General features: G+C 40.6%; 1 protein-coding gene across 1 annotated transcript in view; it reads right to left on the bottom strand.

The window, feature by feature from the left end:
* Positions 1 to 939: 939 nt before the first annotated feature.
* SBNO1 (strawberry notch homolog 1) overlaps positions 940 to 19,135 on the bottom strand; it is a 34,936-nt gene continuing 16,740 nt past the window's right edge. The window contains exons 11-32 of the mRNA XM_086474143.1: positions 18,791 to 18,926; positions 18,608 to 18,713; positions 17,157 to 17,310; positions 15,732 to 15,914; positions 15,426 to 15,523; positions 14,603 to 14,754; positions 13,834 to 14,031; positions 13,368 to 13,538; positions 13,108 to 13,277; positions 12,116 to 12,247; positions 10,784 to 10,919; positions 10,246 to 10,358; positions 10,074 to 10,145; positions 9,490 to 9,589; positions 8,892 to 8,966; positions 8,483 to 8,629; positions 8,308 to 8,402; positions 8,032 to 8,124; positions 7,566 to 7,703; positions 6,788 to 6,864; positions 5,832 to 6,025; positions 940 to 4,904 (exon numbers count right to left, since the gene is read on the bottom strand). Coding sequence (XP_086330269.1) covers positions 4,762 to 4,904; positions 5,832 to 6,025; positions 6,788 to 6,864; positions 7,566 to 7,703; positions 8,032 to 8,124; positions 8,308 to 8,402; positions 8,483 to 8,629; positions 8,892 to 8,966; positions 9,490 to 9,589; positions 10,074 to 10,145; positions 10,246 to 10,358; positions 10,784 to 10,919; positions 12,116 to 12,247; positions 13,108 to 13,277; positions 13,368 to 13,538; positions 13,834 to 14,031; positions 14,603 to 14,754; positions 15,426 to 15,523; positions 15,732 to 15,914; positions 17,157 to 17,310; positions 18,608 to 18,713; positions 18,791 to 18,926 — 2,883 coding nt within the window. The 3' untranslated portion in view covers positions 940 to 4,761. The remainder of the gene's footprint in view (positions 4,905 to 5,831; positions 6,026 to 6,787; positions 6,865 to 7,565; positions 7,704 to 8,031; positions 8,125 to 8,307; positions 8,403 to 8,482; positions 8,630 to 8,891; positions 8,967 to 9,489; positions 9,590 to 10,073; positions 10,146 to 10,245; positions 10,359 to 10,783; positions 10,920 to 12,115; positions 12,248 to 13,107; positions 13,278 to 13,367; positions 13,539 to 13,833; positions 14,032 to 14,602; positions 14,755 to 15,425; positions 15,524 to 15,731; positions 15,915 to 17,156; positions 17,311 to 18,607; positions 18,714 to 18,790; positions 18,927 to 19,135) is intronic.

The following is a 19,135-nucleotide window of genomic DNA, read 5'->3' as shown; positions in this document are numbered from 1 at the left end:
GAAACACTGGCATTCCCAGTCTTTTCTTCCCCCCTTCATGTTTTTCTCCTTAAATCAAGAGTTGTTGCTTTTCAAACTCAGCATACAACCTAAGCAGCGAATGAGGCCAATGCTGCTCTCGGCTGAAGCGTCAGCCCTCGAGGTTTCCCATGTCTCACTCTGCACTCAGGCATGTTTGCGGTTGCGGTACTTTATTCCTCCTGCCAACTTTGTCAGTCTTTACCACGAGAGTCTGACACAGAACCATACGCCGCAGCTGCCAGTACACGACAACAGCACCTCCGTTATTTCTCCACGCTCATTGTTAAAGCTTGTGTTGACCACAGAAACTACCAGAAGTATTGCGTTGCTGTTTGCAGCTGGACGCCTCTTGCCATGACTCTCCAGTCAACGGACTTTGCAAACCACTTAATTCAGGAAGCAACTGCACAGACACAGTCCTTCCTTCCCAGAGAGAGAAGGGCAAAACCCACATGACAACTGGTGGAAGCTGAAGGGCTAAATGAGAGACAATTTCAAGGGATTTCTCATTAATCTTTGATGGAAATATATGTATTTTTACCTGGCAATTAAAAATATGCACCATTTTTTCAAAGGTAAGAAAGTTCCATTACTTCCATTTTGCACATTTAGACCTTCCAGGAAGCTCAAAACTTTCCCAGGAAATCCTCCACAACAGATGCACCTTTCTACGCTCAAATTACCGTCCTGCTAGAGTGTTTTTAAGACAGGTAACATCTAATATGAATGCAGTAATCATGCTTTTACGTGTCAGGACAGTGGGCAAGTCCTACTGCTGATGCATTTAATTCTGGAACTCGTATTGCAGGAGCTCAGTGAATGCACAACCGGAGACACTGCAGTAAGTGGAAGAAAATGGAAATATATCTAGGATTAAAGCTCAAGATCTGAAAAGCACTCAAAACATTAAAGAAAACAAACCACAAGAAAATTCAAATATTTGTTTCTCTCTGATACAGGCACTAAGAAGCAAATAGTACCAGTCACTGAACGACATCGGGAATCAATTTCTCTCAAGAAAATGCATTATACACTAAAAATATAGAATAAAACCACATAGCATCAAAAGGGTCACGGAAGACAGACAATTGATAGTTTTGAAAAAAATGACGACAACATATAACATCTACAATGTATGCACACGTCCCTTGGAAGTTTTATATATGCTATATATATTTCAAAGTACACACAAACTGCCTGCTTGGCAGGTTGAGAAAATAGGAATACATCTTGGGAAGGTCATGAAGAAAAAAAAAACACGAAGGAAAGCAAGAGTTATTTACATTCAGTAATTCAGTAGCCTTTAACATCTCTATATACATACATACTCTTTCTATATATGTACAGACTGCGATGGGATCTGAATGAAGCTTATTCCAAACGCAAAAGAAAAATACAAACCCCCCTTGGTAATTCACTTGACACACGTTTACAGGTTGCAGAGCTTTCTTCATTTACAAAGGAAATGCTACACACTGACTAGACACTGAGCATCTTCGGGGAACGTGGAGTCTTTACAAGAGGCGTGTTCCCAACGGACCATACAGCGATTTGAAAGAAAAAAACCAACTTGCTGTGCAGAGGGGGTTTTAGTGGGTTACAATTGCATTTGCTGTGTCAGACATGTCTCAAGTATGCAACTAGTTAACAAGCCAAAATTTAGTTGTTAAGACAGCTTAAAAAAAGAAAACCCAAAATTTTATCCCTTCAGTTCTCAAATCATCTTAAAAATGTATCTTCCCCTTCTACAGCATGCTTCCAGAGCTCACAGGGGTTACTACCATTTGACCAAATTTAGCTTTGCCCCTGTTATCAGGCATCTATCCTTTATAAATTTTATATCCCTTTCAGACAGTGATTTGTAGAAAGCAGATCAATGCCCCATTGGTAGGAAAAATACAAATTCTTGCCTAGCCTGGTAATTTATTTGACATGACAGCTGGTCTCTCCTTTTTCCTCCCCGTGAGGAAGTTTGTCTTATGAGCAGTGCTACAAGAGGATACCACAGAGCTGTTCCTTATCCCATCCACAATACTATTTATATTCCTTTTCTCCCCCAAGCTTTATCAGCAGTTCATGCAAGGAACAAAATACTACCAAAAAACCACACCCCAGCCACCAAGCAGGAACTTTCAAGAGGCTCGAAGGCTGGTTTTGGTTTTTGTATTAACCTTTAAGATGACGTTAACACTCCAGAGCTGTGGATGCAGAGGTGTTAGTAACTGAGTGACAAAGCCAAGACATTGACAGTGGCAAGTAGCAGAGGACAGCAAGTGGGAGAATGGATTTCTGGAAGGGGATCTCACAGATCGTTTAAGTACTGTCAGGTTTTTCCCCCCTCCAGGGGACAAGTGCATTGGAAATTGAAGAGGGTGCGAGCGAACAGCACATGCTATGAACTCCCAAAATAGCGTGGTTCAGTTATCAATATAGAGAATAACCAGTTCAGTATTTGCTCATCCAAACCACCCCAGTTAGCACAAGAGGCTGAGAAGAGCACTTAGGAACTGAAGTGTATTTAAACAGTGACTTGTTAAAAAATCACTATTTGTGAACCTACCAACTTCTAGAACCACCTTACTGAGGATTAAGATCTAAAATGTTACCAGCTCAGATGGGGGAAGTTTCTACACCAAGTAACTAAAAACAACAAAGGAAAAGGCAGCACAGTCCCCCCCCGCGCTTGCTGTTACTAGCAATTTGGTTCGCTATCTGCTGCAAGAGTGCTCTGTCACCACACTTCTCAGAATCCTGTTGCTCCTCCCGGAAGGGATGCCAAACACATCCCAGGGTGGGTACGAAACACATGAATATCCTCCCCAACAACCTGTCTGTGGTCCAGTTTTCCAGGGCATAATCAGCTCCTGCTGCTATCACAGCACTCGGACAAGCGTCCCTTTCCTACCGAGGTTAAGCTCCCACACCTACCACCTGCATTACAAGCACGTTACAGAGACGTAGCAGGCACTACGGCAGTAGGGAGCCTGACCGTTTAATTCCTGGTCTGTATTTTCAGTTAGTCACAGGCATGTTCAGGGGATTCATCCCCTTGACCATTTCAGACTGGGAGCTAAGGACAGCAGGCAGACCTTCCCCGACACTGGGGTGCTGGCCCAGGCAGCGTTAACAGAACCTCAGGTGAAATAATTCACTTCAGCCCAAAGTTGTGCAACTTCTGGCCCTGTTACTTACAGAAAAACTCTTTCTGACACTTGAGTCTGGCTCAGTGAGCGTTTACAGAAGTGACACAGGCTGCGGTGGATTGCTGCTCTGTCAGGTGAGCCTGACTTAAAATATGCATCAAGGTTTAAACCCAGTTTACTGCTTGCCTCGTTAATGAGTGCACTGCAAGGCAGAAGCCTGGTTAAAGCAGACTGGAACATGCCAAGTCCTGTCAAATTCCAATTGTACAGACTTGTTAGTTTTTTTTTGGAATACAGTGATTGCCTAAACAAGACTCCACTTCTTGTTAGTACAATAACTTTTATTTGACATCTACAAGATCATTATCTTGTAGGTTTTTTGGACAGGTTTATACAATCTCAATTTTTCAATAGTGCAACCTGTGCAAGCAAGAAATGACAAACATTGTCCTTCACTTTCTTATAAACATCTACTATTATAGGCAAAACAAAACTTACCCATATTATAGATAAGTGACTATTCACATTTGTACATTACAATTTCTTTTAAACAGCTCCAGATAAACTCTACAATGTCTTACAACATATTAAACAGTATTCAAGTTACTGGGTAACAGAAACAGCACATACAGCGGAACCCTCAAGTGTTTCCCATTCTCTAATTTACAGCTCAAGTAAGGTTTCATCTTACAAGTGACAAATTAAATTACATTAATGAAGTAAAAAATAGAAGATTGTATGCGAGATGGAAGTGAATTTGCACTTAAGTTTCCATAACCACCTCGGATTAAGGAAATGCTTCAATTTAAGGAAAACAGGCATCCAGCCATCTTTGCAGTACACATTAGGAATACCATTAATACATTAAAAATGAACTAATTTTAATTTAAGATGTTTATCACAAAAAGAACATGTTGTAGACTCAAATATATAACCCCCAGGAGAGAACCAGAAAAAATGCAACACCTGGGTATAAACACTATAAAAAAATGCAATAACCAATGCTGTACAACTAAGATTGTGTTTCTCTCTGAATTCCTGTCGTGTGTGTTTATCCTGTCCATGCCCGTTTCCAAAGACATGCACTGTCAAACAGAAACTGGGAAGGAACCTGAATGCATGATGTGCAACCTCTAGGTTTCATGCTTGTATAAACTCATAAATCGAAGAGAAAAACCCAATATATATTTTCTATATATATACTCAATACATGCATCCAAGGATATCTCCCACAGCAATGGCATTGATGCACTGCGTTAAACCCTGAGCACTGTATGACAAGATAAAAATAAAGCCTGCTTGGGGATTTTCAAGCATTTTCAAACAAATTGTGGTTTGTAGCTTAAAAGGCCAAAAGTAAAAGCAAACAGGAAGCACTACAGAGAGCATAAGGAAAGACAGATGCACCACCATAAACAACTGCTGGCTTTCAGTTCGACCAACCTTTTTAGATCTCTTTATTCCCAAAGTATTTGAGAGCACACAACTGAACTGAAAAAGTTATATTTCTTTGGAATCTGTCCCTGATTTTATGCAAGTGATATGCTTTTACAGCCTTTTCCTCAAACACCAAAGTCAACACCTGTAGCTTGTCCTCTTATGCATTGTTGAAATTGGTGATGCTCTGCGGGTGATGCTGCTGCCATATCTGCTGCTGTTGTACTGCAAGCTGTTGAGACTGGTCTGACGTTGACAGGAGGTTCACAAGGGGCGATACACAATTTGCAGGAATGATCAAACCTGGAAACAGCAACGGATCAATTGTTTCGTAAGCACATAGACAATTTGCTCGGCAAAACCTCAGGCTGAGGATTCCACCATTTCATTTAGGCAACAGTCAACAGTGACCATTTTATTGTCAAGCCTAATCGAGCGCAGCTACAAGTTCTGCTTCTCAATAGAGGTTTATCTTCAGAAGTCACGAGATGCGTTAGGTCAGAAGCAACAGCAAGCTGCCATTTTGCCCCTGAAGACAAGTTTTATCCTCATGTTACCGGCTGCCACATCAAATGAGAAGCCAGCTACTTTTGCTTTTCTAGTCTCACAGAAGTTACACCCCCATAAAAGTTTAAACATGAAAAAACTAGTTTCAACATCTTAGAAACCTGTTACTAGGGTAGGAGCTGCCATGAGATCACACATTCACAGGAGACGCACATTTTAAAAAAACACGGCGATTTCAGCCTCTGAGGTTTAGCAACAAGAAGTGACCTCCTCATCTTGAAGTCATTCTAAACTATTGATTACACGTGGCTTTCGGTAGCTCAAAATCCATGAAAACAACCATTTCCAGGGCCTACTGTTCTTTGCCAGAAGTGGGGGGAAAAAAGGAAAACCCTTACGGTTTCAGAAGTAGCTTGGCTGGAACAGGCTGAATATGACAGCTTTGTTCCTAGTAAATCAAAAGAACCGAGGGAATAAGTGTTGCAAAGCCTGGCTGCAAAAAAAATGTCTTCCTCCTTTAACCTAGCTCGTAACGGTGTTCGTCCTACAGATACCCATTTTAACAGTTGTACCTCTGCCCCTCCCCCCACACACACTGATGAGACTTCTCGCCCGTAAGCATCTTTATAAAGTCCCCTACGTGACTCTCAACACAGAGTGACTTGTAAGTTACAATTACCTTCTACTCCAAGATAGAAACACAGGAACAGACAAACCACTCACCTACAATCCTCTGCCCATCTTCTGTCCTTAGACGAACTATTTGCATTTTCACATTTGTACCGCTCACAGAGGCTAGAACGCCTTCTACTTTTGTCCAGACGCTCAATACTGAACCACACAAGACATAGTAAGTTCGACAGCGGAGTCCCACTTCACAAACTAATCCCAAGCCTGCCTTCTTACAATTGCCTCTCCTACAGCAGAGAGAAAAAAAAAGCTTTCAGGAGAATTCTGCAAAGAGAAGTGTCCCATTCAATTAAAAACAAGACTTGAAGTTATTTAACACTTATTCACAGTTAAGCGCGGGCTGCAAGCAGACAGTAAGGGAAGGACACTTTATCCACAGCACGCCTCTAGTGGTAAAGCTTTGAGAAGCGTTCGCCTATTTAGGACCACATCTTCAAAATGTACAGACAGAGCTTCAAGCGTAAGATACCGCTCATTTAGGTCACCTGAGAACCTGAATCAGGTACATATGAAACTGGTATCTGATCAGTGCATTTCAGAAGCTCCAGTTTTAAACAAAAACTTCTATCAGTTATGCTGTTCCTCAGGAATTAAGACATCAGCTCCTGAGTTCAGACACACTGTTAGATGTAGCACAACAGCAGCTGTTTCTGACATCTCATCTCTACATGAAGTATTTTTCCCCCCAAATAAGACCTCAACTATAAATCAGATCAAGACACTTAAAGCACAAGCTACTCCTGGGTCATTATACTTCTACTGGAGTGCAATTTACACATTAGCAGCCATCTAATATGTTAGGACTTCAAGGGCAAGTGCAAAGCTCGATGTTTCCACTCAAAGGCTGGGTCACTTGACTGGGTATAGGACAACTTTTCTTAAGCAAGAGACACAAGATTTCACAGGAACAGCAGAAGAACACAAGTAGTGATAAACCAGTTTAGGCAAAAAGTGTAAGTTAAAGCACCCACGTGCACACAAACACTAACCAGTAAGCGTGGGTGCAGGTATCCGCAGAAGAATTATACTGCTCTAACCAGTGTGGCAGAGCATCTTCAGAAGGTACCTGGAAAAGTGGGAATAATAAAGTAAAATACATCAAGACTTGCATAGAACAAAAGCAATTTGGTAATCACTATGAGGAAAGAGGGAACACCAGCATTATGATGGTGAAGAGCAGTACATTATCCTGTAATTTCAGGCTATTCTATGGAAATGCCTTCTTAAGGGATAAGCAAGATGCCTGAACATAGCAGAATCTCAGTAACAAGAACAGCAGAATCTCAGAGCTCTTCCAGTAACCAACCTGATCTCAGAATTCCCTCACATTTTTACATATTCAACACCATAAACCTGCTGAAGTGTCAGATACCTTACCAGCCTCTAAACAAAATAACCCATCACAGCATTTAAAACCTCATCAGCCAACAGCTGAAGCTTCAGAACTGTTGCTTAGAACACACTGCACATAGCTGCTTATTTAAGAGCATGTTTGTACACCGTACACAAAAGCAAGACTTCTCCTTGCTAGACCCAAAAAACCCCCTCATTTTACATTACCACACCACAGACTATTTATATTCAGAAAGCTTTCAATACAGGAATGGAGAAGCCATGTAGAAACACTTAAGACGACCCAAATACAAGCTCTGCTCTAAGCCTAGTTTTTGACTTGCCAGAATTATACACAAATACCACAAAAAGACAGTCCTTTTATTTCTTTTCAAAGTTTTCTACGTTGCAAACTAGCATAATTTTAATAGTTACCTTCTTGTATTTCTTTTTCAGGTCTGCACATGTTTCTAGTTTGAGTTGTTTCCCAGTATTTGGTCTGTATACTAAAAAAAGTTTCTTTTTAGGATTCACTTCTTTTACTAGAATAGCGGTTTTCTTGTTATTTCTTATCTGGAAAAAAAAAAAGACAACCCAAAAACTTCATCAGTTTAAACACGCTGACAGCATCTATCTTAAGTGATTCCACACCATGTACTTTACAGTAACAGCGCGTGTGTGCGCGCAGGAGCACAAGCAGTAAGAAGGAGGACACCTTTCAAAGACAGGATCACCAATCTACATTAACATCACAACTATGAATTTTAATGTAAGATTGAAAGCATTTTGCAAAACTGACAGCAAAGAATTTGAACAGTAAATTTTTTCCAGAGGAGACCGTGTATTTGGTTAGCTCCCACAGAAGTTCCCGGAACACAATCCAAGAGACAAAGACTTTTACCTGCATTGATAAGTAAAATCCATCATCTGGACCCGTCTGTTCTGCCCAGATCTTAGTTGCTTCGTCCCAAGACATTCCCCTCTCTACACTGATCTAGAAGAGAGCAGGGCCGGGGTATTTGAGCAGGAACAGACTTCAAAACAGACAGAGGAACTAAAGAACCATAGAACCAAGTACTGCCCAGTGAAAGGCCTGGAACCTCCCCTCACTCAGCACACGTTTCAGTGACTGCCAAGTTTTATTAGCTCATACAAAGACGACACAGAATTAACTTACTGTATATAGTTCTACATGTCCAGAGGTAGAATATCCGGGAGTTAAAAATTTCTTAACATCTGCCTTCCTGACTTTCTCATCCCCAGAGCCCAAATCTTAAAAAGGAAAGGACAGAGTTATTCTGTTTCTCTGTTCTTACTTAAGTACACAAATACTGAGAAATTTATTTACTCACCTAAGATGCCCATATCATATCTTCCATTCTTTTTAGCATTTTGAATAACTGCATTTAACGTGTCAGAAAAATACTGGAATAAAGCATTCTGCTGATGTACTTCCATACCAAGAATTCTATTCAGAAATTTCCCTATATTGTTATAATCTTAAAAAAAAAAAAAAAGAAATACACGTATTAGGTCAACAAAGATTAAGTCTGATGACATCAAGCTCTCAATTGGTATTCAGAGTCTCAAAAAGACTACTTAAATCCATTCTTTCAGAAACTAGGAAAACATTCTGAGTTTCTCCAAAAAAGCCACTTTTTAGATAGTTACAGCTTCAGTTCTGTTGCTAGGAACCCACTGTCCATCATGACAGATGATATTCCTAGTGACATTCTAAAGATACACTAAACACACAAATACCTTTATCAAGCGTTAGTATTCCAGACCTGTCTTCTACATTTATCAAGCCCACGCCAATCAACCCCTGACGAACATCTAGGAAAAAGAAAGAAGTTAAGCCATAGCTGCCTTGCAGTCTAAAAATAAACGAATGCAGTAACAGCTTGTTGAGCATTCTTGTCTCAGGATCCAATTCTAGAACTTCTGACACCCCTCAAGGACACTGCTTGCAACTTCTACCCAAAACATCAATAAGAACAGAACTTTGCCTTCTGCCCTTCCAGGAAGCACAGGCAGAGAAAATGAGTAATGGCAGAACAAGATATTGCAACACAACGGGAAAACGAAGTTTAAGAACTGTCCAGAGCACTTTGGCCAGACAGATACAGAACATGCCTCACACAGAGTTCACCTATCTGGTTTCATACGTGAACTTCAACATTCGAGCAATGTGCGTAGGAGTAACATCCCGTGGGAGTCGATCTGGGCCAGCCGATTGGTTTAAATACTAAACAATGTTTTCTAGCATTATTTTTTTTCATTTGCAAAATTATTTGTATTTTCTGCATATTGGAGAACGATCAAAAGGTAGCTATGACATCCAGGGAGTTGTACTTGCCTTTGAAGAAGTCTCCAGGAAAATCAGGAGGAGGCGAGACCATTGGGGAGTCTAAGTTCACAATGGACTTCATAACGATCTCCAAAGCATTTCTGCCATACTGCGTGAGAAAGAGAAATCTGCTCTAACAATGTGATCCAGCGTTTGTGCCTCAGCCCCCAGCACACATGGTCTAACAAGTATTTGTAATCCACAATAAAACATTTTTCTCTGCAATAGCAAATGGAACTGGTTATTAGCTTTTCAGTTATAAGCTACACTACCCAAACAGCCCAGTCTTAATGGCTAATTACAATTGCCAAATTAATCTTTCAATTGTGACTGAAAGGCCACATACCATTTACTTAAGACTTGGATCATAAGCAAAAGCGGAAAAGTAATTTACAGACGTATTTGTGTTCCATGTGGTTTTGCAAACAGAATTAAGAACGTTTACTGGCTATCTCAGAAAGAGGCCTCCTCCCAGAAAGTCACACACTTAGAAGTAGAACACTTCATAGGAGATGGAAGAAATCCTTCCTCAACAGGTCGTTTGTGGAACAAGCACCACAGCATGAGATTTTACACAGAAACAGAACAGTCACCTTGTTGTCAAAATTGAATCTGCTGAGGTCTCGAGTTTCTGTAGCCCGTCTGTCACCATGGGTGAGGGCTCCCTGTCAAGAAACATATTTGTAATTAAATCAAATTTTAAGAAAAAGAAATGCAAGTTGTGTTTTCTCAAATGAAGGAACAGACTTCTTGAAACAATCTTACCAAGCTCTCCAGTCTTTTTGCAACTATAGATGCAAATCTCTGCTCTCCTGCCAATTCAGAAATCAGGAACACGTATTCTGGAGCAGTCACTTGGTTGGATCTATGTGTTCTTCCTGGGTAATTAAGTAGAAGGACGTACGTTAAATGAATTCCACTTCATTGAACATTTCTAATAAACTGTGAATCGTGAAGAGTAAAGAAAAAAGCCAGAACTTCATCCTGCTGAAAATCAGTTTCTGCTGTACTACGGCCAGAAGAAGGTAGCACACAAATGCTCTAGTTGTGGCAACTTTCATAAAGACACCTGATACATGAAAAAACCCCAAGCTGCAGTCTAAGTTTTGCTTGCTAGGTTTCCTTCAAAACTTCCAAGACTATTAGCTATGACTATGGATAAAGGTGATTTTGCTCACAGCTAAAGGGAGACCGGAAAGGTCCTTAAGAGGTTGCTTAGTCAGTCTTGTTTTCCATTAATGAGCAGCAAATTCAGTGAGTATTACTGAGTCTGCTAGGGGAAGGATACAAAAAAGCGATTTACCAAACTGCTGTATTGCTCTGTCCGCGCTCCACGGCAACTCCAAAGTCATGTGCACTCTCCGTCTCTGATTCTTAGCTCTACGGTCTGCTTGCAACGATATACCAGAGCTGGCAGCCTCCGAGATTATAGCAATGTTCTTTTATTAAGAAAGGAGTTGTAAGTTAGCCATAAATCCAAGATAAAGCTTCAGTTTTCGGTTTCAAAAAAACCCTTAGTTTTACAGCTACTGCTAACATGGGTCTGGAATGGTTTCCCTGTTATTTGGTCTTCCTATTGTAAGAACTGGGGGAGGGGAGAAAAAGTACGGTTCTTTTTATCAGAGTTAGAAATGCTAATGGGATTTTTTAGACTGAAAGGAGTGGTTTTTGCTTTACATTTCAACACCACCTTTCTGTGCAAACGAAGAAAGGCAGCACGTTGCAATCTTGCCGTTCCAAAGGGCAGGTTTCTCTGATGGTGACCTGCAACTTCAGAAAGAAAAGGGGAGGGACACGGGGAGGCTTGCTCCGACAGCAAGCACCACAGAGAAGGCAACAAGTTGCTTTGGCCATTCTAGTATCCGAGTGCATTTGCCTTGAACGAATGTGCATGTCTGGGCCGCGTGCAAGTCACTCACAGGAACGCGAGTATTTACCCTCAAGGGTAATGACAGACCATAAGCTACATCTACTTGATTTGCCCTCTTGTGGTAGCGTGTCCCAAATGAACCACAGGAAAGGTGGGGGTTCCCCCCTCCCCCTCCTTTTATCAGCTGCAATTCTACCGTTATTCCAGTCAGTGTTTTCTTTCAGAGTGCAATGTAAAGGACAAAAGCTGTCACTCTTCCCAGCATTGCTTCTCAATCCTTGCTAAGGTAAGCAACCTCCACCTTCTCCCTTCAGCCCTTCACTGCAAGTTTTCTCATACCAAGTCAAGTCAGTGGTTTTCTGAATTTCATTATTTCCTCTTGGAAGCAGATGTACACGGTAATCCAGATAAAGGAATCAAAGATGTGGAGGGTTTATATGCCTTTTAAACATCTGCTGGTTTACAAGACCAGCCTAAAGGTGCTAGCTTTCCGTGTGCGCACGTGTACACACCTCTCAAGCTCAGGTCTCTGTGGCCACCCAAACTACAGCTGGACCTTTAAGGGATACTGCAGCCACACGTTGGACAGGACCACTGAACATACCAGTCCAAAAAACACCACACAGCAGAGAACAGAAATGCTTTTTAAGTGGTACTTATAGTATCAAAAAAGTCACTGTGGGATAATGGTAGAGCCACAACTGGAATACCTGCATCAGTGTCGCTACGGCAAGTTTTTCTAAATTGTATCTCTTTAAGGACTACCTTATCTCCGTCCATGAACCTCTGCTTCTCTGTGATGTTCAGAATTTCAACGGGCACATCAAGTTCAGATCTTGACTCGTAAGATATGCTGCCATCATCATTGCTTACAACTCTGCCCTTGCGGCCTGTCATCTTTAAAAATGAAAGGAAATACGAGCTCATTATGGCAATAACAAAATTCTTACGTGACCGTAAGCTTCAAGCAATAATGCTACGTATCCACATACCAACCTTACAATAGATTTGGTAATTTAATCCAAGTGCAAAACTATATTAGAGAACCTGGATTATTTTTTGGTTGATGCCATTATCTGCTGTGTGGAACACACACTTAGAGGTAACTCAGGGAACCAAAAGCAAAACAAAACATACCTATGTAGAAGTGACACAGTACTGGTATCGGGGATTGCCCCGATCCAAGTGCAGGACCTTGCACTTGGCCTTGTTGAACCTCATAAAGCTCACATGCACCCACTTCTCAAGCTTGTCCAGGTCCCTCTGGATGGCATCCTCTCCCTCCCCATCCCGAGAGGCGTGACAACCCCACCACTCAGCTTGGTACCATCTGCAAATGTGCCGAGGGGGCACTTGATCCCACCTTGGCCCAGGACAGACCTGGGGGATGCCACTTGTCACCGACCTCCACCTGGACATTGAGCCATTAACCACGACCCTCTGGACGCGACCATCCAACTAACTCCTCACCCACCAGACAGTCCACCCACCAGTCTCAGAGATAACCTAGTTACCCATTCAGAGCTCTTCCCTATTCCAATACAATCTTCAAGCTTCTCTAATTCAGAGGCATTCAAAGTCACATAGACACTTCTCCCTGGGAAATTACTGTCTAAAACCGATAAACAACGTCTCTTTAACAGATACGTAGGTAACATGCAGCCTTGAGGAACAACAACACTGATTTACTGCAGCCAGATAACGTACAGCTGCAGTAGAAGAAAACACCCATTTTTCCTGTGTGAACACCAGCCTACCTCTGCCACATTTTCAGGACCACCCAGTTCATCTATAAGCTCATCCAGTGTATTAGGCGGAAGATCTTCAGCCAGCTTTTCCAGTTTATCAAGCAGTTCTTTTTTCATTTGTTGGGCCCTTTCAACAGCATCCTGACTTGTTACAAAGCTGCTGTTTGTGTTACTGTTGGCTGAAATTTAAGAGAGACTCTTTAAGATTTAGAATTTCACTGCCTAACTGCTAAGAAAATGAATCAACATCAAAAGAAACTTATTCTTACCTGGCGTGTTGGTACTAGAAGTGGTGGTACCAACAGTGGAAGTAAAACAGCTAGGTCGTTTTGATCCAAGACCAGAAGCTAGTAAGGCACTTTGAATAGAATCCGGGTCTATGCTTTTCTTCTTTTTCTTGTCTTTATTTTTTTTATGCTCTTTTCTAATTAACCAGGGATCTAAAGTTAAATAAAGTTATTTTCAAAAAGGGTCAAGCATTTACAAAAAGCCACCCTTTCCTTTGTAAACCGACATTCTGATTACGAAGTGTGACTTACAGAAGCCTGAACTCCAGTGTGTAAAAGCTACTTAAGACAAAAGAAATCAACATTCTAGTACTAATTCCAGTCTCATTAGAATTAAACTGCTTATCAAAAAGTCTTATTTTGCCTCTCTGAGATAGTCAGGAAAGACTTTACGCTGACTATCTGCAAGTACAGCTACTTGCTTGATGAAACACTTAAACTGCCTTACCATCTTCATCATCTTCACTGGATTCATCTCTGAAAGGGTTGAAGTCATCATCATCTCCAGAACTCAAAAATCTGGAGCTCTCATTGTCACTTTCTTCATTGTCTGAAGCATCAGACTCGCTTTCACTCTCATCAGAGCTGCTACCTGCAAGGCCACCTGTTTTGCGAGCTTTTTTGGCTTCTCTGCTTATTTCTTCACCTAATTCCGTCACCACCACCCCGGAAGAAAAAAAAAAACAAACACCACCTTAGTTTAGACTTTGTAGTCTACTGTTGAGGTTTGTTTTACCACCACTGCATACAAACTAGAGATACTCAACTTCTAAAAACAGAAGTGTTTCAAAGCACCTAATCTAACTTTTAAGTAAGACACCTCTCCCAAAGTTTTGTATGATCACCTACTTTTTGGTAAGAATATAATCAGTTTGGGAAGGGGGTGGTATTAGGCTTCTCTAGTGAGCCTCAAGAAAAAAAAGCAATTATTTGCATGACTGCATCAGGAAGAGGTCTGACACCTACAAGGCATTTTGGGATATGGTCCCAGACTACATCAAACCAATTTTGAGCAAAGAAGTAAGTTTACAGGTTATATTGCTTCAGCAGCGGTTTTAAAATCTGCTAATGGAAATTTCTAACAAAAGTCTTAGAGATTTGTAATATGTGCTCTTTTGTGTATGTACTGACAGTTACACTCCCCTATTTTTCCCAGAGTTCACTCTTGGGCAGCTCTAAAATTGCCATTTTCACTATGGCAAGAACTTAAGCGTTACCTTTCCGTTTCTTTATTTTGTTCTCCTTGCAAGGGCTGTCTCTGGGTGAATTGTTATTACTTTGAGCAGTCAAGTCAATTCCCAACAAGCTGAACAGCTTCTTCCTGTCAGGAGCTGGAAAGTGCTTTTCAATAAGAGACTGGAACACTCCTCTGTTTAAGAAAAAAGGGTTCTTCAGTCAAATTTGCATTTCTTTAAAGTAGAAATCTGTAACATTTTAACAGCTTGCTTGACTCTCTGAAGAATTCCTCCTTGTGAATGCCGTTACACAAGCACTCTGTACAATTATCACCTATATTACTATATTTGTCACCTTCTTAAAAGTAGGAGGCATTTACGTTACAGCGCTATTACTTATAACTTGTTAAATTTGGTTTTGGTATCAAGTAGTATTGCTACTGCCATCTTATTGCTCAGAGTTTAAATGACAGATTAACTTAATCTTCAGCAAGGTAGCCTCAGAATTGCATCTGGCTCATCTGAGAAGAGGGAAGTCATGACTATAACTTGCTTTGGTATAAACGCAGCATACACTTGGCAAGTCTTTCCCTCTGCCCAGTGTGAGCAGAACAGAACCAGCTGTTTGCACCTGAAATTGTCTTTTCAAGGTGCTGGCAGAACTAGGAAATAATTAACGGTTCACCTGAGCCACACCCTCAGATTTTATGTAGGGGCAGCTGAAGTAAAGAACACAGGTACAAGGGATACCCAGCCTTCCGTGCACTGATGCGTGCGTTACATACAAAAGGACAAATTACCACACACAGAGAGCTGGATTAAGGTTAGTTTTGTAAAGGACAGTTCTAACAAACTTCAGTCTTACTTTGCTGTAGAAACAAAGTCATTCAGTTCACCACCACCTTCCTCCAAAGCTTCTAATGTTCTTGCTTCTCCTGTTGACTGCAGGCCAATAACAACACACTAAAGGACAAATGAATACAAGGCATTGTCAGTAAGATGACTGACTAAGTTTATTTTTGCCTGAATTTCTGCTCATTAAATACCTTCAATACCATGAAGTACAAAAGCATGCTACTACTGTGTCTGAAAGTATTTGTGTTACAAACAACAAAATCTAGTAGCTTTACATTTAACAAAGATATTTAAAAATAGGTCTTGATCAACTTACCTTCCCATTCTTGATTTCTTCCCGAGCCAGCTGCACCACCCTCTTCACTTTAGACGCTATGCAAAGGTACTTGAAAAACCTCTGATGTGCTGACCAAAACTGGCCCCACATAGACTTTTTCATGCGTTGTTCTGCATCGATAAGGTCAGCTGCTTGTTGAAACCTCTCTCTAGCACTCACCCACTGAGGAAGAAAACGTTAATTGCTTTACACGTCACATTTCAAGGCTACACAGGTACGCTGTTTAACAGCCAAACAGAGACAGGAGAGGTTTAAAGTTACAGTACTTTGGGACTGCAAGTCAGGGAAACTCATTGTACATCAAACACACAAAAAAAAGTAGCTATGGCTTAGTAAATTCAGAAATAATTACTCTCATAATGAAATGCAGATACACTTATATTACTACCAGTGCAAACACACATAGTATTTTCTAATTATCTAGTTCCTCCATTAAAACATTCAGGTTAAAGTAAAGAGCACTGCCCAGAACTAAGTACAAAGCAAGATCCAAAGAAGAGAAAAACCCCACTCCTTCGTTTCTACAACATTTTGTTATACCAATTGTTTCCAGATTAGGTAAAGTAAGCTTTGGCCACAAGCTTAGTGATTTTCTTGAACAACACTCAAAATAAATTGCTGTTTTAAAACTGATGTTATACACCTGTCAAAGATAAATTTTAACTATTGTAGCTATACAAATGAATACAGAGCCATGCTTAAGCACCTCTTAAGCAGGTAAAGACTCTGGTCACTTTAATCTATGTCCAAGGAGTAATTATTTTTATCTAATACAGCAGTGGTAATGTACAAGCAGAACGTGCATGCCAGAAAAAGACACTCAGCTTAGCATATGGACAAAACAATTAAGAACAACATGAAAGAGATAACCAGCAGGTGAATAAATGAACACATTAAAGGGAACCACAGCTTCGATGCTTTAGATTTGATCTGCCATGTGATTAAACCCATCACCCTGCACTGTTTAACTGCAAGCACCACTCCAGCGCACCACTCCAGCACACCACTCCAATGAAGAAGTGCATGCAGCCTGTCTGTTTTGCAGCTTGTTCTCAGCTCAGTTGCCTAAAGGGGGAGGAATGGAGCACAAAAATGACCAACAGGTGAACGGCTTTACCTTAGGCAACAATGACCAAGGTCTCTGAAGTACTGCTAGAAGGCAGTGGATCTGGCAGATACTGGAAGATGCACCCAAAACTGCAGCTTTTGTGACTCAGAACAAGAATTAACACCTTTTGCCAAGTCTTAAATGGAGAAATCTTTACACTAAGATAAGACTTTACAGGAAGAAGATGCCATTCCTGTCTCTCAACAGGCTATTTCAGGAGCATTCAAATTTAAACCAAGTTAACTTCAACCTCTCAGAACTCGATACAGAAAGCAAATTTAAAAAGGCGTTCTTACCAGTTTCACAGATTTATTGTACATTTTAACATACTCCTGTGAAAGCAGAACTTCATCAATTTTGAAAGTTACACCTGAAAAACTCAACTGTCTTGCTATGTACATTCCTCTCAGCTTCATATCCATAGCAACTATTTCCATGGCACCAACACCTCTAAAATAAAGGAACAAATTAAGTCAGTATTAGAATTTTCAAGAGCAAGGATTTGTTAAAAAAAAAACCAAACCACAAAACAAACCAACCCCACATCAAGTGCTTTAGAATAAAACAGGATGCTTACAAATGTGAAGGAAGATGCTTTCAAAGTCATTAGTACTGTTTAAGAAAACACATCCAATCAGGGGGTCTTGAAATTTACCCTTCACATAAAACTACATCCCCGCCTCGTGAATATTAAGTGTATAATATTGCATAATATACCAAGAGGTATAAACACTCAAATAGTTACTTTTTCCCAAACGACCTTCATGCATTAGGACACAGAACCTTACAAACTGTAATTGCATAATGAAGTTGGTCCAAATATGTGACAAAATCTTGCACTGCGATTTTATAAACTCCACAGAAGATTTAAAATAAAGGACACAACCTGTATCAAGCTACTCAGATTTACGCTGGTATGAAAACAGCTAAACTAGTAGGGAACTTAAACTCTCTTCTACAGCAACCTTTAACAATACCCGGAGAGCCCAGAAGTCAACTGCAAAACCAACCTACTCACAAGCTTGGGTCTGTAATTTCATTATTGCTCATTTGATACAGACTCAGTAATGAAGCAGAGACTACATTTGCACAGTCTAGAAAAATCATGCATCATGTAGACGGTACGCAAGAAGATGCATACTAAGCTCTACTGTAGCATCCTAAAGGGTTCAAAATTCTTTAAGTAGGCAAAACATAATATATTAAGATGTTCACCTACCAAAGAACGTGGCAGTAGCATTTTCTACTGACCTCTCACATTTAGCCTTTTTAATAAGTTCTGAAATACGAAGTACCTTGCAACAGCATACATGATTTTTCTGGACTGGGTTCTCACGCCAGAAAGCATAACAACGAGACTTCCTGTTAAACTGCCTAAGCCGAATGCATAAACATTAGAGGGCTTCTGCATATAGCGAGACATCGACTATACAGAGCATATTCAGTACATAGAGTGTGTTTTCATGATGAGCAGCAAAATATTTTCATTTTTTAACACCCACATTTTAAGAGGGCTATTTCCCCAGCAAGCTGCTGAAGCTCTCAATCTTCTGTGAGCAAAGGAAACATCCCATTTTTCACCACATAAGATAAATTACGTTTCTGCTGGATTTAGAAGCCAGAGTCAGAAAGTTCTTAGTATGACAGGACAGGTTTGCAAAGGACTGGGAGTGAGTGAAGACAAGAACTGGAAGGCAGAGTCAACCACAGCCATACACGTTCTTGCTACAGCTCTTTGAAAGATTACCTTCTTTCAACAGCCTGAATAAAATCACTGAATTCCCTAAACGGAGTTCCTTCACCCCATATTCCAAGACGGTTCATATACGCCATGTTTCTTGGCTCAGACGCACCTAGGAGAAGAGCACACTCTGTACCAGTGCCAGTAAAAACATTCAGAGCCATTTAATGCAAACCAAGTAGGACATACCTGTGGCACTAGCATAAACAACCCTGGCTTTTGGAAGTTTATTCTGAAGTTCTAATACAGCCAGGCCTGTTTTTGTTGGTTTTGACGAACCAACGGGACACAGATTCTTAGCTTTATGACACTCATCAAATACAATCTGAACTGTAATTAAGGAAAAACTTTGTCCCACCTATTTTTAGAATGGGGAGCTAAAACAGAATGCAAGAAAACCTGCAAATTATAATAGGTGGCAGCAGTAAACTGTAAACTCAGGAAGACACTAGTCATTTTTCACTAAAAAGCTTTGGGAAAAATACTTAGCTAGTAAGTATTTAAGAGCACAATTGCTAACACTTGAGTTCTTTA

The sequence above is a fragment of the Leptosomus discolor genome, chromosome 16, assembly GCF_034619465.1.
Source record: "Leptosomus discolor isolate bLepDis1 chromosome 16, bLepDis1.hap2, whole genome shotgun sequence".
Taxonomy (NCBI): domain Eukaryota; kingdom Metazoa; phylum Chordata; class Aves; order Leptosomiformes; family Leptosomidae; genus Leptosomus; species Leptosomus discolor.
The sequence above is the reverse complement of the archived record's forward strand: the minus strand, read 5'-3'. Positions and strand labels throughout refer to the sequence as shown.